At 39.3% G+C, this 18639-nt stretch overlaps 1 protein-coding gene across 5 annotated transcripts in view; it reads left to right on the top strand.

Annotated features, from left to right (window-relative positions):
• The window catches only part of diaph2 (diaphanous-related formin 2), a 562944-nt gene that overhangs the window by 357880 nt on the left and 186425 nt on the right, over positions 1-18639 (top strand). For all 5 annotated transcript variants that reach the window (XM_054740030.2, XM_054740029.2, XM_054740031.2 and 2 more), the window contains 2 exons: positions 950-1189; positions 9811-9940. In XM_054740030.2, the coding sequence (XP_054596005.2) occupies positions 950-1189; positions 9811-9940 (370 nt within the window). The remainder of the gene's footprint in view (positions 1-949; positions 1190-9810; positions 9941-18639) is intronic.

Below are 18639 nucleotides of genomic sequence, written 5' to 3'. Positions count from 1 at the left end.
TGGGAAATAAGTTGTGCTCAAGCATTCCAGTGCCCAAGCTGTCATCACCAAGCTCACTCCGTGTGATTTTTACTTATTGTACACAAATCAATTGAAGGGAGGGGTGGAAGTACTTATGGGTTGGTGTCTGCCCTCATAACAAGTAGCCAGAGGGAGGAAGATCAAGGGTGAATATACTGTATGTGCACTGTGGATATAGTATTCCTTTAATTCCTGCACAAATCCATCCATACCTTCAGTGGCTTCACTTTCCAGCATGCAGAAATGGTTTATATGGCTGGTAATGTCATTTATACGAAATCTGTTACATAAAACTATCTTGCAGAAGGAAACTTTGAAAAAAAAGAAATGTGTTTTGCTAAAGGCAGTAGCTGATTTTCTATTCGTTAGTTTCAGGAGTAATTACACTCAAGATCAAACATGGGAATTATTTTCTTTCTTTGCTTGCTTACCCTGTGAATAATTGTACTGAGCCACACAGTAATTTTATAAGTATGCCTGAGACTAGGAGTGGTAGAATTCCTAGTCAATAATCATAGTAATTGAATTCATAAAGTCCTGCATGCCTAATTGATTAAAGCCCATGCACTTATGGGCCAGATGCCGCGTCGTTAAAATGAGTTCATAGTTGCTTTCAATAAACAAAGTCTTGCTCCTAAATGAATGGTTTTAGGGCTGAAACACAAAAATAATTGGAATATTTCAGTTTTTGTTATTAGTATGAGATTTGCCAAATAAATGTAATAATTTCATTGGCAAAGTGAATTCTTTCAACTAAAGAAAAGAAATCAAACGGGTTGAATTTAATTAAATTTAGCAAAAATCTGAGACACAAGGTGAAATTTTAATTTGGATGAATGCATATTCTGTTGGTTGTTAGGAGGCCTTGAAGTTCATTTTCTTCTGGAGCATGTGGCTTACTGCTTCTTTTGTTGCCTAAACCCCTCAGATGAGTTCAGTGAAGCTTCTACGACCACGACTCAATGGTATTCTGTTCAAGCTGACGTTTGAGGAGCAGGTGAATAACATCCGGCCTGACATCATGAATGTGACTTTTGCCTGTGAAGAGGTGAAGAAGAGCGAAGGCTTCTGTAAAATCCTGGAGCTCGTGTTGATGGTTGGCAATTACATGAATGCCGGCTCGAGGAACGCGCAGACATTCGGCTTCAACATCAGCTTCCTGTGCAAGGTAAAGGCCCGCCATCGTTTGCCACAAATGCAAATGTTTATCCTTTATTGTTCTAAACATATTCATTGACGAACTAGAAACTTATTTCATTTCATTGCATCAATTTCAAATGGACTTTGAGTTTACATAGGTCTTTATTTTTTTTTATTAAAATGGCTGTTGAAAATAATACATCAAATTACAATATAATCAGTCTATAACAATAGCATGGTCAGTGGGTCATGAAGGTGATGGTGGTGGCATGATATACTGCGGACATACAGTATTTTATTATATTTTATTAAGGGAAAACCACAAGTTGCTAAATATTTTAACTTCTGAGCCATTAAGTACCAGTGGCTGAGACTTTTGCTCATTTTTATTAAAACACACATTAAGCACAATAATGGGGGGGTAAATGTATGACAAGGTGCGCCTTGCTCAACTCCTGGGGAGAAAGAAAAGCTAGGAGTAGTTTTCACATTTGATTTTTGTAAGAACATTTCAAGACCCTCACTACTAGGGATGTGTATTGTTGAAAAACGATACTCATCACGATACAGGGTAGACGATACAATATATCATGATATATTGCGATACATTCAACCAGACGATATTAGCGATTTTTTGGACTGAAGTTATTGTAGGAAAATTCAGTAAAGTAAGTAAGTAAATTTTATTTATATAGCACGTATCACAGACACGGAAACACAAAGTGCTTCACATAGATCAAAACTAAATCAAACATAATTTCATGAAATCATAATGATCTCAAAACAGAAATAGATTAACATCAGAAAAAATAAAGTCATAAAATTATACTATTTCATAAACAGATGAAAGATGATTACAAATTTGAGTTAAAAATAAGACAATAAAAGATTTTTGCAAAAGCAGCTTTAAATAAAAGGGTCTTTAGCTGTTTTTTAAAAGTGTCCAGACTGGCAATGCTGCGTAAGGATAAAGGAAGATCATTCCAGAGTCGGGGTGCAACAGTCTGGAAGGAGCAATCACCTCGACTTTTGTATCTGGTCTTTGGAACTTCTAGAATGTTCTGGTGTGTGGACCTGAGGGCTTGGGTTGGAGCATAAGGCTTTAACACTTCAGTGATACAGGAAAGAGCTTGACCATGTGAAGCACTGAAAGTTAGAATCAGGATTCTAAAATGAACTCTAAAGTTAATGGGTAACCAGTGGAGAGACATTAGAATAGGAGTGATGTGTGCTCTTCTGTTTGCTCCAGTTAGGAACCTCTCTGCAGACAAGCTAAACAGTCCTAACTGAAATGTAATGTGTTTAACATGAGTTATCTGAACCATAAAAGAGGGATTTACATTTGCGTGGTGGAAACAAAACTCATAGCACACTGCTGCTAACTAGCGGTCGGCGTTTGAATTCCACCAAAAGAAAATAAACCGCACAAATGTTTGGATGTAAATTATTCAAAAATGTGATTCACTGATTTTGCGGATGATGTGGTCCTCCTAGCTTCATCCAGCTCTGACCTTCAGCTCTTGCTGGGTAGGTTCGCGGCCGAATGTGAAGCGGCTGGGATGAGGATCAGCACCTCCAAATCTGAGACCATGGTTCTCGACCGGAAAAGGGTGGCTTGCCACCTCCGGGTCGGGGGAGAGGTCCTACCTCAAGTGGAGGAGTTTAAGTATCTCGGGGTCTTGTTCACGAGTGAGGGTAGGAGGGATCGGGAGATCGACAGGCGGATTGGTTCGGCATCTGCAGTGATGCGGACGCTGAGCCGATCTGTCGTGGGGAAGAGGGAGCTGAGCCAGAAAGCCAGGCTCTCGATTTACCGGTCGATCTACGTCCCAATCCTCACCTATGGTCATGAGCTTTGGGTAATGACCGAAAGAACGAGATCACGGATACAAGCGGCCGAAATGAGTTTCCTCCGTAGGGTGGCCGGGCTCAGCCTTAGAGATAGGGTGAGGAGCTCGGACGTTCGGGAGGGACTCGGAGTAGAACCGCTGCTCCTCCGGATCGAAAGGAGCCAGTTGAGGTGGTTTGGGCATCTGGTCAGGACGCCTCCCCGGGGAGGTGTTTCGGGCATGTCCTGCCGGCAGAAGGCCCCCGGGTCGACCCAGGACACGTTGGAGAGGTTACATCTCCAATCTGGTCCGGGAACGCCTTGGGGTCCTGCCGGAGGAGCTGGTGGACAAGGCCGGGGAGAGGACGGCCTGGAGCTCCCTAATTGGGATGCTGCCCCCGCGACCCGGACCCGGATAAGCGGAGGAAGACGAAGACGAAGACGAAGATTCACTGAATTTGAATATCAATATATCGTAGGAAAATATATCACAATATATTGTCATATTGATATTTTCTTACATCCCTACTCACTATCAATGTAGTGTTTCAGTTAATGTTTCACTAGTATCTGGTCTCAAAGTCAACTTTTCCGAATGTGTCTTAATTACTGGAAATAAATGTTTGTGCACAAGTGCAATATGTAACTTTAATTTTATATGCTTATTTTTAATTCCACATGTTAAATTTTGATTTTGCTTCAAATCAATTAGGTTTATCTGAAATGTGTAGTTCTGTTTGCTTATTTATTGCTTTTTAAGGTATTTTGAAAGCTGTGAGTCAGCATCTCAGAGCAGAGACTGCATTTCATTAGTTTTCCTTTACAATTTGGATGCCGTGTCTGATATACTTGGTGATTTGTTTCACTATTCGGTTGTTTGGAGGATTTGGTCGGTGACACCATTTTTCATTGGTTTTGGAAAATAGAGGGAACAGCATAAACCTGAAGAAATAACTAACTGTACCATCTCAGTAGTGGGAACTGGGTGCATACATTGAAGACACTAATGTACAAATTAAAAAAGACCACCTTCAAATCCTATTTGAGCTGGGGTTTCATAGGAGACGGTCTGCTATGATGGCGAGCGCAGTGTGGTATTTCCACAAGCTGATGGAATCAATCAGTGCGGAGTGTTTGGTCTAGAGCCTGAGAATGCCTCAGGTGGCTGATTTGGCCATTATTGATCAACCAGAAAAAAATAATTAAAAAATATGCCTTCTAACTCAAATCAGTCATTTAAATTGTCCCTGGGTAGAAGGTCTTGGGTACCTAATCTGTTCACCAGGGAGGATGATGATGGCAGGATCGTGCAGAAGGGAAAGGCAGATTTTGACCCAACAGCTTTCATTGTTTATCTGTCCAAGTTCATTCTGGTTTTGATGAGCAACAAACATATCTTAAGCTTTCTCATACATGAAGATAAAACAATGCCCAACATTTTAGAGTAAAGTTTACCCTCATCCTAAATCATACTCCCACTAAATCAGGCATTTGACTGTTGAAAACACCGCAAAAATTCTGCAGAAGCAGCGACAAAAAGCAGAACTAAGAGTAGAAAATGTGCTTCAGAAATCAGTGTTTCTATAGCACATTTTAAATGTGCATGAAGGCCTTTATTTATGAAAATATAGACAGATTTCAAAATTTATACTTATACCTAATTTGACCAATCTCCAGTTGAGACAGGTAAGTAGAAAACCGCACACAGCAGTAACTGTTACTAGTATGCAGAACTGCTTGAGATGAGTTTTGTGATGATTACCCCATCTGGTTCTTACATTTCCTGGATTTACTACATGAGAGCAGGTGAGTTAAAGTCTGCAAAAAGTCATGTCATTCTCCTGTGCGAAGCCTGTGTGAAGCATTTATCAAAAGAAAAAGCTTTACACCCAGCAACATGCACCTCTTCACTTGCTTCACAAGAGTAACACTCAAAAGAATATTTCATGTCAATATTCAATAAATTTAGTGTAGTAAAATTAATTTGTTACAAAATCAGAACGTCAGCCTTTAAAAACCGTATGCATCTAATTCAGTAGAACCCATTGTAAATGTTCATAACACTGAAAAAACAAGCAAGATGAAACATTTATTCCTGCTCTAATGTGATTTAAAAAAGCATATTTACTGTTTAGCTCTGGTATTGTAAGACTACTGTGTTCTGATTCATGTAACAGCCTAGTGCTGGAAAGTCATCTACCTGATTGTATTGAGACATTGTGTTGAAAGTGTCATTTCCCACATTTGAAATGACTGTTAAAAACCAAATCTATCACACATTCTTGACAAAGCATGTGGGCTGTTTTGGACATGATGTGTTCATTTGACAATGCTGCACTTCTTGTTTTCCTCATTCTCATCTGTGGGCAGGTATTCATTTTTGTGTAAATACTGCATGTCTTTTCCTTTTGCCTTTCTACTAATTCAGGATTATGTGCAGCTTCACGAGCAGGTATAAAAGTGTTTGTACTTTGCTGCTAATGCTGCAGAAGTTCAATTGAGCGATCAATAATCCTTCTGTGAATGTTTTATATTCACATAACTACTTCTCTTATTAATTATAGGTTCTAGATATTCAGGTAGATGCATGTTTTCTTGTAATATTGTTCTCCAATCCAATTGTCCTTACATAGAGATGCATTAACTATTGGGTGATTTGGAATAAGTCTACCGTAGGGCAGTTTATATTATGAAAAAATAAATGCAGCTGTTCTGAATTCGTTACCAGTGACTTTTTTTAAATCTACTTCATGATACACACTAAATCAAGCTGCCCTGTTAAAACCTAGTTTGAAACGAATTATTAAAACCGATTTGGCACGAGACCCTTACAAATTAAAACTGAAAAAAAAAGTACTTTTTGAGGTATAACTTTAGGCACTTTGTGCTTTAAGCGTGCTCAGAAGCGTATACATTTCACACAAACTGTAGCATTGGCACTTCAAATTGTCCTCACGTCCTTCAATACACATGGTAAAGTCCTCTTAATGCTTCTAAGCTGCATCGACTAAAATCCATGGCATGTAACTGTGACAAACTAACATCAGCACTTTGAGTTTTATGCTGATTCCTCACTGCTCGTATGAAATCCCTCAGTGGGATGTATTACCCTTAGCAACAAAACTAATGTCATCACAGGACACTCTGTTAACAATACACTAAATTTGATAAGGCCATGTGCACAGTAATTCATTAGTCTTTTAGCTATGGAGGGTGACTCAATGGCTTCTGTACACAAAAACTGCAACATTCCTCTGACACACTGAAATGTTAGATCAGTAACTAACTGGGCAGCAACTGCAGGTGGTATTCGGTGAACATTGTACACTTACTGGACACTTTATTGTGTACACCTGTCCAACTGCTCATTAACGCAAATTACAAATCCGCCAATCACATGGTGGCAGCTCAATGTATTTAAGCATATTGACTTGGTCAAGACGGTCCACTGCAGTTCAAATCAAGCTTCCGAATAGGAAGGTCGGAGGGAAATGGCCAGACTTGTTCGAGGTGATAGAAAGGCAACATTAACTCAAATAACCACTCGCTATAACCAAGGTATGCAAAAGAGCATCTCTGAATGCACAACACATTGAACTTTGAGGCAAATGGGCTACAGCAGCACACGACCACACCAGGTGCCACTCCTGTCACCTAAGAACAGGAAACTAAGGCTACAATTCACACAGGCTCACCAAAATTGGACAGTAGATTGGAAAAATGTTGTCTGGTCTGATGAGTCTTGATTTCTGCTGCAACATTCAGATGGTAGAGTCAGAATTTGGTGTCAACAGCATGAAAGCATGGATCCATCCTGCCTTGTATCAATGGTTCAGGCTAGTGGTGGTGGTGGTGTAATGGTGTGGGGACATTTTCTTTGCACACTTTCGGCCCCTTAGTACTAACTGATCATCATTGCAACACCACAGCCTACCTGAGCATTGTTGCTGACCATGTCATCCCTTTATGACCACAACGTGCCCATCTTGTGATGGCTACTTCCAGCAGGAAGTGTCATAAAGCTCCAATCATCTCAGACTGGTGTCTTGAACATGACAATGAGTTCACTGTACTCAAATGGCTGCCACAGTCTCCAGATCTCAATCCAATAGAGCACCTTTGGGATGTGGTGGAACGGGAGATTTGCATCATGTGCAGCTGACAAATCTGCAGCAACTGTGTGATGCTATCATGTGAATATGGACCAAAATATCTGACTAAACTCCCAAAATGAACCTCCTTCTAAGTCCAAATTACCTCCTTAGAATAATGAGGCTCTATTTCTCTTTATAGACTATATCTTGAAAGTCTTACAAATTAATAATAATAATAATACATTTTATTTCAAGCACCTTTCAAAGCTCTCAAGGTCACTGGACAAGACAAAATATAAGGAACAGCAAGCAATACAAACAACAAGAAATAAATGCTAGGAGTAATTCCCAAGGGTAGAGTCAGAGCAGTACAATGGATAATAGACTACAAAGAGTAGATGGAAGAAGGACCATTACAATGAGTAAGCCAGGCGGAACATGTGTTTTGAGTTGAGACTTGAAGGTTGAGAAGGAGTTTATATTGCGGAGGTCAGGCGGTAGAGTGTTCCAGAGTTTTGAGTTGAGACTTGAAGGTTGAGAAGGAGTTTATATTGCGGAGGTCAGGCGGTAGAGTGTTCCAGAGTTTTGGAGCTGAGTGGCTGAAAGCTCTGTCTTCCATAGTACTGAGACGAGTGCGAGGAACAGATAGGGAAGGTGAAATGATGATCGGAGAGAGCGAGTGGGAGTGACAATGTGGAGGAGATTAGAAAGATATGGGGGAGCGAGATTATGGATGGCTTTAAAGGCATGAAGAAGTATCTTATAGTCAATTCTGTATTTGACAGGGAGCCAGTGAAGTTGTTACAGGACAGGGGTAATGTGATCAAAAGTGGAGGTCTTGGTGATTTTTCGGGCAGCTGAATTTTGGACTAACTGTAACTTGATGAGTGATTTTAGAGAGAGACCAGAGAGGAGGCCATTACAGTAATCGATGCGACTGGTGACCAGACTGTGGACCAAAATAGCAGTGGAGTGCTGACTGAGGGAGGGGCGGAGCCGATTGATATTGCGAAGATGAAAATAAGCAGTTTTTATTGTGTTGTTAATATGAGGAATGAAGGATAAGGTGTTGTCTAAGATAACACCCAAGCTCTTAGCTTTGGCGGTGGGGAGAAGTGTGGTGTTGTCGAAGCTGAGTGAGAGTGAACTGGTCTTGGATAGAGATGACTTGGTGCCAGTGAGGAGGATCTCAGTCTTATTACTTTTGAGCTGTAGAAAGTTAGAAGAAAACCAGGATTTGACTTCGGTGAGGCAACTGAGAAGGGAGGATGAAGGGAGCGGGGGGTTTGGTTGGGTAGAGAAGTAGAGCTGAGTGTCATCGGCGTAGCAGTGAAAATGAATATTAAATTTCCTGAAGATATTGCCAAGTGGGAGTAAGTAGATTATGAAGAGAAGGGGACCTAAGACTGAGCCCTGAGGAACTCCAGAGGTAACTGGCTTGGGGTTAGAGTGGAAGGTGTGCAGTTGGACAAATTGAGTGTGATTAGATAGATATAATTTCAACCAATTTAGAGGAGTTTTTGATATTTTGTTAATATTAAACTACAAGTTCCAGTGTGGTGATAAAAACTAGCCAACCCATTCGATTTGTGTCAGTAATATTTACATCATAATGAGCATATCAGTTTCATCTGGTGGCTCTAGTTTAGCCTTATTACCATAAGCAACAGGGTCACTTTATGTACATCTATAGTTCTTAATGAAGCCCCAGCATGCCCCGCATCCCACTGTGTATAGACACCAGTATGGGTTAAAGGATGCTCACGTCCTGTCAGTGATGCTCTGAGCCCTGTGCAGCCTGCTGATATTTAACAAATAAATAAATGAAAGTTGTTATCATAAAACCAGTGTCCAAGAAATATATTTTATATCACACTGGGAGTGTCCATTAAAACAAATGCTTAGCTAACATAAGACATGAACAGATATTGGTGGTGTTATAGTATGTCATGCTGCCCCTGATGCAGAGTTCCATATACTGCTTTCAGTAATGTATAGATACGCTCCGATCAGTAACTCTATTCATACATTTACATGAACACACGTGTGGGCATGACCAACTGCAGGCTGTTGACTGTACGGTTATGATCAGGATAAGCACACAGAGGTGTGTTGTGCTAATTAGCCTTCCCAGCATGCCATTCGAACAGCATTGCAATCACAGTGGGGGATGAATATGGAGCAAGTTTTTTTTTTCTGCGCTGTTGTGAAGAATCTGACACACAGGTGCTTGGCAGAAACTCTTTTCCACTTTTCTCTTAAATGTTCCTACCTTTTTGTTTTGTTCTCAAGGGTGTGGCACCAATATTTTAACGTTAAAGTCAAAGTCCCATTAGTTGTCACACACACAGGTGTGTTCGAAATTTGTTCTCCGCATTTGACCCATCCCCTGGGGGAGCGGTGAGCAGCAGACACAGCCGTGCTCGGGAACTATTTGGTGGTTTAACGCCCCCAATACAACCCCTTAATGCTGAGTGTCAAGCAGGGAGGCATTGGGTCCCATTTTTTCAAAGTCTTTGGTATTACACGACCAGGAATCAAACTACTGATCTCCCAGGTGGATATATGTGGATATTCGGTATGTTTTCTTTTAGTAGCTATGTCTAACAGCCGTAACATTATGCCCGATTGGCGTAAAACAGGGATTACAAAAAATGAGGAAAAACACTTGCTGCAAAGACAATTGATTTAATCTGGGTTGTATCCTCTTTTTTTTTCCCTCCTCAGCTACGAGACACTAAATCAATCGGTCACAACATGACACTGCTTCATTTTCTGGCTGAGAAGTGTGAAGATAATTATCCAGAGATATTGAGGTTTCCAGACGAACTTGAGCATGTGGAGAGTGCCAGCAAAGGTATGTGCTTCAGTTTGTGGCCTAACTACTTTTTGGGAAGCCAGCATATTACTTCCTTGTGGAAACAAAAGCACACACACCCCTAATCAGAGTCAATTTATTCAATAGTCATTGCTTTTAGCACATTATAACCCCACTCACACCCACCAAATCCCCTCATGACAACAAGCTCTCCCTTTGTGACAGAAATAGAGTTGTTTTGTCGGAATGTCATGTCATTCAGCCTGTCAATAATCTAATTCTGCTTTAATTCTAATTTCAAGCATTCCCCACAGGCTTATTTACTTTGGTAGTTTCCTAATTGGTCATTTAATCTAATTCAACTAATTATGCACTTAACTGAGGCTGCCAGCCATTGTGTAAGAGAACTGAATAGTCTTCAGTCATTCTGCTAAACTGTCTTTGCACACACAAGGAAACTTATAGATAATAATATTACTTTTGTGGAAAGTATTTATTGAAAACAAACATATACTTTTAAATAAATGTCTGTTAAATCATGTAAGTCATGATTTTTTAGATAGGCCCTATGTTAGCAGGACAAACTGTGGATTCATTGATTCATGGAAAACCTGCATTTTGTTTTAAGAATTCCAAATATTCTCCTGTCTGAAGTGTCATGGAGGACAATGTAAAAATACCTTTCACAGGATAACCTTGAGCATGTTCATGACACAAGAATTTCCCTCGGGATAAATAAAGTTGTTCTTATTCTTATTCTTATATCACAGAAAGGCAGTGATCAGAACTCCTTTGTTGGTTGGCTGTCTCTTCTGAAAGCATTTACTTCCTATAGAGCTCCGGACCCCACGTGACTCTCAGTTAGTAGACGCCATATTGGCAGGTAAAAGAAGCTAAACAAACACGGATCTAACCATGAACGTGAACGGGATCAGCTTGGATTTTACTTCGTCGGAGTTTATTTCACACTTTAAAACCGAAGAAATCGTTTTATATAGTCAGAAATTAAATAGACTAAACATCTCCGACCCTTACCGTGCCCCTGGGATACTTTTTTAAAACGCCAGAAGCTGTCGGAGCGGACTTCTTACCAGACCTGGCCGGGGAACCCCTTGGGATTCCCCCGGAGGAGCTGGCGTCAGGCGGCTGGGGAGAGGGAAGTCTGGGCCTCTCGACGCTACTGCCCCCACAACCCGACTCCGGATACGCGGACGAAAATGGATGTATGGATGGATAAATAACAGATTTACATGTAAGTAGTTTAAATAGAGTGCTGTGCTGTTGAATGTATAAACTGAACGCCAAGAGAAATCACTAGTTTGATTTTTTTCCGTGAATAAAATAAAAATGTCAGGCAGGAGCGTCTCAGGATCTGTCTGAGATCTGTCTCGATGAGACAGATAATAGCAATCCAAAGTGCTTTTTAAATGTGATCTGACAATTGATCAACCATTGCTTAAAAATTAAATACAGCTTAACCGGTTAATTGCTGTGATCATAAAACACGTAAACGGCAGCACGCAGAAATCACGAGGCAACATTCTACATGATGTTTACTTGTTGCTATGAGTAATAAGACAGAAAAAGCCACGCCAAAATAAGTTTAGGAAGCCTACTAAGAATCATAAGAAAAGCATTTAAAATAAATACCATACACAGTTGAGGAAACGTTGGTTTAAGTACCTGACATGAAATGGTCGCTGCATAAGTGACAACCTTTACTCTCGGGATCCCACAGTTTCATGTCAGCCCGGTCACTAGCGCGTTTTATTACAATAATCCAACATTTGCGGCGCTCCGGATCTTGGGGAATCCTGTAATTGGTTCATTCCTTATGTCGTCCGCGTCTGTTCTGCATCCTGGGGCACAACAGGAATCTACCATATTTCCTGTCTGATTGAGTTTTCTGACAATAACAAATAGTCCAGCTGCCGGCTTCTACCTGCCAATATGGCGCCGTTTCGATTTGAACTGTTGCATGCCGGGAGAAGTGACGTCAACTCCCGCAGCTCTATAGACCCGAAGAGTACTTAATTACCAACTCCTCTCTAGATCCTTTACAAGATTTAGGTCTCGTTTCAGGTGACCCAACTAAATAGAATTTGAGTACTTCACCTTTTATACACTCAGTTCTCTCTGAACAGGTCATTTCACTTTTCTTTCTTTCTTTTAAATGTTTTTGTTTCTTTCATGTTTCTTTTCTCTCTCTCCTTTTGTTAACTTTTCAAGGGAAAGTTCTAGTTTAAAATGTGATGTAGTAATTTATAAGTATAATCTGCCCCTTTTATCAAAGGTGTGTAGTGATTATTTCTGATTCTAAGAATAGAATAGAATATACTTTATTGATCCCACAGTTGGGAAATTCACTTGTTACAGCATCACCAACACTTACGAAAAAAGTTTGAAGAAAAAAAAACAAAGGTACATGTATACACACATAGGCAGTAGTCTAGTATTGCAACCTTCGACCACTAAAAACTATAAATAAAAAAATGAAGAAAAAAATGCAACACTATGCAGCATACTGCAAGAGACACAGACTTACAATGTGTCACTGATAATAATAATAATTGGTCACTCTGAGTTTTTAACGCAGGCTGAACATGAAAATTGTCTCCTACACCTATCTCCTGCATTAGCTTCTGAAAGAAAATAGATGGTGAAACTAGGATTTGAAAAGCCTGACAGATCTACGTCACACTGGATGATTAACATTCATGGACTCACCCATATTTACTCACGACGGGGAAGGCTGTTGTTGTCCGAGAATCAGCAGAGAATGTGTCGGCAAGCAAAAATTAACCGTTAGCAATAGCAACTCTACCACAAAGCAACAGCTCCTCCAGGCTTGTGTTATTTGTGAAAATGAAACATCAGCATTACAAATCAGTGGTAGATTTGTGCTGCTGTTATCCAATCCGGGTTGAGTCCAAAAATCAAAAATAAGACTCAAAAAGCTGTTATCTGAATCTGTGATGTGGGTCGAGTTTAGGGTTAAACAACTTACATAGCATTTATTCCTACTAGAGACCACTGCAAATGTATTGATTAAACAAGTGTTCTACTCCTTTAAACAAACATGGATGAAATATAGCAATAATTGTATAGTTGTGCTTTTATTTAAAGCTTTAATAGCAAATTTGAAAAACAGGTTTCCTTTTTTTTTCATGTCTCTTAACAACATTCTAACATTTTATACCTATAAATATATTGTGGAGATGAAAAAAGACAAGAAAATAAAAACCTCACTTAATAACACAGCTCCGACCGGGGTCAATACCAGGCAGGAGCAGGAAGTTTTCTGTCGCCGTGTTTGCATTTAGAAGCTAGCGTGTTTTGTAAATTTGCTAATGCACCTTTAAGTCCTGTGAACAATCCTCTATCGAGCGTGTAACTTGATGGCTGATTGTGAAAAAGGTTTCAATGGGAAGGTTAAATCTAAGGGATGTTGTCAGTAACAAAGATGATTAAAATGCAATCAGTTGTCCACACATCTAATAAGGTTTAGAGTTTTAACAATCAGTAAGTCTATTTTTTATCCAATCATTCTAAAATATTTTACAAAAAACTCATACCTTTCCTACCCTGATTGCCTTCTTTAGAATGATCCACTACACTTTCTTTTAGAAATTGCTTTGACATATCAATAATGTCTTGATTTCATTCCCACTTTTCTGATGTGACTTTGCTTCTGGCGACTATTGTGTGTCTTTATATGTAGCATGAACCAGTAGCGTAAACTGATCTACAGTATGAAGTAAATGAGGATGCCGAAACAAGTGACAGTTTCCTCCAGAAATCTTATAGTGCGGCAAGACTTTGCATAACAAGTCACAAGCCAGCCATCCTGCATTAACAAGGTCTCTCGCTGGCAGAAAACCTGCAGCAGACAAGTATTTCCAGATAGGCTGTCCAAACTCCTCAGCAGAAGCTTAAAGAAACAGACTGAAAACACACTGGTCGACCATGAAAACTGAGTGCAGATGACAAAAATGAAGCAGCAAGCTGTCTTTCCCCATGGATTTTGAAGATCTTGTAGTTTCTCTGTCTAGTGATAGAAAACCGCGGGACCCTGGAAAGCCCACTTTTTGTCCAGAGGGGTCTGGTCAGAAGTGGTCTTCATTAATGACTTTCCAGTCAAAGACACAGCTCCTCTGATGTATGTCATGAACGAAAACACAAAGACTGGGCCGCAGAAAAATTAGCTGAAACTGACTGATGTGCCTTGATGGGCCAAACTTGGCTCTTATAGAACACATTTTATGCTTCTAAGGATGGGAAAGTCCTGAAAGGAGCACTTTCTACAAGCATCAGTGAAGCGTGGTGAAAGATCCATGGAAGTTTGCTCAAATAATCTGGAGCTGTGACAGGTTTATCTTCACGGTGTGTTACTATTAAGTAGTTGCCCAAATTTGGCTCAAATCATTATTTGGTGTGCTTTTCTGAACATTTTCATTCATATGTTGCTTATATTGTTTACAAGATCCTTCCTGCTTAGGCTCCTGCATATCTCTCTGACATCATTATGCCCTTCATCCCAAAACGGTCTTTATGGTCCACTGAACTCTCATTATTAACTGTTCCTGTTGCACGAAACAAAGCTTACGGCGAGCGCGCTTTCTCGCATGCTGCCCAGAAGTGTTGGAACACTCCGCTAACACTCTCTTTTGTGCGTTAGGCAAACCCCTTCCCTTGAGCGATCTAAGTCCAGCCTCAAGTCTTATTATTTTCCCATCGCCTTCAATCGTTGAGGTCATTATGTTCACCTGTATGTCAGAATTGATGTGTTAACGAATAATTCTATATATGTTGTGTATATAAATATATTTAATTTGTTTGTGTGACTATGTTTTATTACTAGATTTAATGCTGTTCAGCACTTTGGTCGGCTCCAATACTGTTTTAAAATGTGCTTTATAAATACACTATATACATAAAACACTATAAATACTGTTTGTATCATTGGTATAGTAGTGTTTTCTATGTGCTTAGTAATTTGACAAACTCATTATTGTTTAATTGCTCAGTAATTGATGTAAAACATGTGGATTGTATTGCAACAGTATGCTTGGGTGGTTGGGTTAACTAGGTGCTTTCCTGTTAAACAATAATGAGGACTTTCTTAGAGTTGTAAGGACTTGTTAGCTCCGTTATACAAATGTTTTAAAGACCTGGCTGTTCTACACTTTTTGTAACTCCCTCCAAGTTGAAAACGGACACAAGGCGTTCTTGAATTTTAACTGGTATTTATTGCACACAGGTGCCACCAACGGTGCCTTGAGAACTGTACAAATGACATAGAATAATCAATTTCCACAATAAATCGTTCTCATAGAGAATAAACAATGAAACACTAATACACAAGATAAAACACTCACAATTTACATTTACAAATTACCCGTGACCATCATAGACTTGACAGTTCTGTCACAAACAAACATCTTATTTTCCCATCACGACATAAACACACACATTGCATACCTCATTGGCCGCATTAACTTGCAGGGGTTAATAAAAAACACATCTTGCAGTGTCACTCCTTTCCACAGCTGGAAAATGTCGTTGCATGCGTCTGCATAGCTCTACCAACGAATGATAGCGGTTAGCATGCTGCCGCCTATCAAGTGTGGCGTGCAACTGAAAATATTGTCAACCCCGAAACAACAAACTAAACATTGGTTCCACCCTGGAAATATTCTGTAAACCATTTAAATGTGTGCTTTTAAACCCCATAACGTATACATTATATTAAAAATAAAGTATTCTTATTCATTCACTAAATAGTTTATTTATTTTTTCTCTTTATTTTCATGCTCTTAAAAGAGCATTGTAGCAGACAGCAGGGGCAAATTTAATAGAGTGCTTGAAGTGAGTTCACTTTACTCTGCCAATCAAAATATGTCCCTAATAGCTTTTAATATAAACCTTATATCATCCAATAGTTTCTTTAGTCATAAGGACTGCAATTGACTACAATTATGTCTTAAAACAAAATGCAAAGGTTCTGAAAGGGCTGTGAGAACAGGGAAAAGGTCTCCTGCAGTCTAAACCAACAAATGTATACAAAAAATATGAATTTTAGAGAGAAATAATCACAACTGTCTAATGACTCAATCACGTTGGAAGGAAAGTTACATTAAAACAGATTTCTTCTCTGCCAGCTGGGGTATTGTCAGTTTTTTTCTCCTTTTATGAAGGCTGAAGAGGGACATAGTCTTTGCTTACAATCTGAGAGTCTGCAGGGTTGTTGGATCTGTGTCGGCAAATGATTCTGCACCAGTATTTGTAATTTGACACCGACTGCCAAAATGCAGCAGTGCTTTGTAAAGATCCTAAGCCAGTTACAGGAGCGACCCAGAAGTTATTTATTGTAATCCAATGAAGTAGGACTGAATGGTTGAATTGATTCATTCAATTCCTCAAATCATTTTTTACTGGCACACAATGTATGGCAATCTAGTTGCCGTGGAGGAAAAATGAGAAACTACCAAAAACACAAACCATTGTAAAACGAAGAAATGGTCCAAAGTTTGGGATCAAGAGTGAAACTACGGGCAGATTGCTTATGCTAGCAGGCAGCACACTCACGATCAAGTTGGGTTCAGAAAAACCTCGATGGTTGTGAATGACTAAACTCTACAAGTGGAAGAAAATTCTTGTTTAGTGAATGTCTGCGGCCTGCAACGCTATGGAGCAGATCTTTAGCAGCTTCCTGAAGTATGAGTCTTCTGCTCCATTCCGCTGCAGTTCAAGCCGTTGTAGTTTGTACAAACGCTTCTATCTTTGTATATTATTTAGACTGAATTATGGCCAAGCCATACATAAAAACATAGAGATGCCACCATTACATCGTTAGCAGTATAATTTTTATTATTTGTAGTATTTCCAGTATCTTACTACTAAACATGTTCATGAAATAAATTAATTCTACTGATCATATATGGATATAATTAGATATGTTATTTATACTAAAATGAATGATATTAATATAAACCTAAAATGTTAATGAAATGTAGGTAATTTTTTCCATGAAATATTTATTTGTCATAAAAATCAGATGGGAAAGAAGAAACTAGACAAGACTAATGTAATACATATTACTGGGCCTTTTATAATTCTGTTGTTTTATTTTGATGTTTTTAGCAGCAGACCATAGTCTCTCATTTCACTTGAAACATTGTCAAATAGAGTAATCACCTTATCTACAGAGAATTCTATAGAATATTTGAACTGTGAAATATTCGATAGCTGCAGCCCTACTAAGAAGCATACAGTGCCTCTGTAGTAGTCCCCTATGACCAGGAAACCTCTGTGTTTTACCCCTCTAGCCCACCCCCACACTCCATCCACCACTCTCATGGAGACCTGAGATAGATAACCCCCCTCCCCTCCCCAGTATTTTCAAACCCAAACCTTGGCAGGTATGCTTTGAAGCAATGTCATCCTTTGTTTTAGTATAATGTTTGGTAAAGAAGGCTAGAGGGTAATGCTGACATAATAATGTTAACAGTGATTTAGAAACAATAGTCAGCTCTAAAAAAACTATTTAAATATATCTAAAAATATACGCTACTTTTTCAGTGACCAACAACTCGATAATAGAGCCATCGTGTTTTGAAAATGGGTTGAAATACCGAAATTTAACAACAGGATGTCATTCTTACTTCATTCCTACTTTATGCTCCTTTTAAGTTAAATTAATCCACATGCTCGTCCTGCTTGCAACAAGCCCTTCGTTCTGCAAATGAATAAATGAAAATGTATGATTTGTCAAATTATTTTCTTAGACTTCATTTTGTACAATTTTTATTTACATATTTTGTCTGAGCACATTGATACTTTGATGATTTTACCTGATGCTAACATGCAATGTGCTTTTGCTTGTTTGTACTGTTAACAGTCCAAGTTTCGACAGTTTGGTAATGGATTTTCAGCTACAACTTTTTTTTACCATTATGGTGCATCTTTAAATCAGAGGTTTGTCCGTACAGAAAAGGATTCATTCTGCACTTTATTCAGTGTACTGAATATGTATACCGTGCTCACTGAATATGCATTAATTCATACAGTAACTGCACTATTAGACATTTACACTATGATATGGAATGTACTCTACTCTTTTTACACCCCTGACCTTGTCTTAATAGCAGTTGCAAAGCCTTGAGAGAGGTGTCATTGGCCAATTTGCCTTGTTAAATTCCCCCCAGAGATGAGCATGTGGGGCCTGACAATGGATACTAAGTCTGTGTGGTGATTCCACTCAATCAGCGGCTCACTGACGATCTGTCTTGACAATCCGGGAGAGAAGGAAATATGACACGAATGTTCTTATAAATCCATTTAGTATAAGGCATAGCCAAGGGCAAAGTACTTTGGAGCTTGTGAGAGAGAAAATGGGGAATGAGGAAAGGAAAAAAAAAAGATGAACTCTGAGGATATTAATACCACTGTGAATATATCTATTATCCACATTCATTTCAAGGCACTGCAGCATAATAAAGCAGTACCCATTTCCCATTTAAACTCTGAAGCAGTACTTGACTAGGCATTACATAGACAAAATGGCTTTTTGGATGGGGTGGGACACAGAGAGGATCATTTGTCTTTTGGTCTCAGTGGAATTGCGGGGAATTGTGGGATTCAGAAGATATTCCCTTATGACATTGCAACATAGGGAGGGTATTTAACCGAGGCCTGTGGTAGCAGCTTGAGGAATTTGTGGGATCAACATCATTCAA

This window comes from Nothobranchius furzeri, chromosome 1 (assembly GCF_043380555.1).
Source record: "Nothobranchius furzeri strain GRZ-AD chromosome 1, NfurGRZ-RIMD1, whole genome shotgun sequence".
Classification (NCBI taxonomy): domain Eukaryota; kingdom Metazoa; phylum Chordata; class Actinopteri; order Cyprinodontiformes; family Nothobranchiidae; genus Nothobranchius; species Nothobranchius furzeri.
Note: the sequence above shows the minus strand (reverse complement) of the source record. Positions and strands in the feature narration are given on the sequence as shown.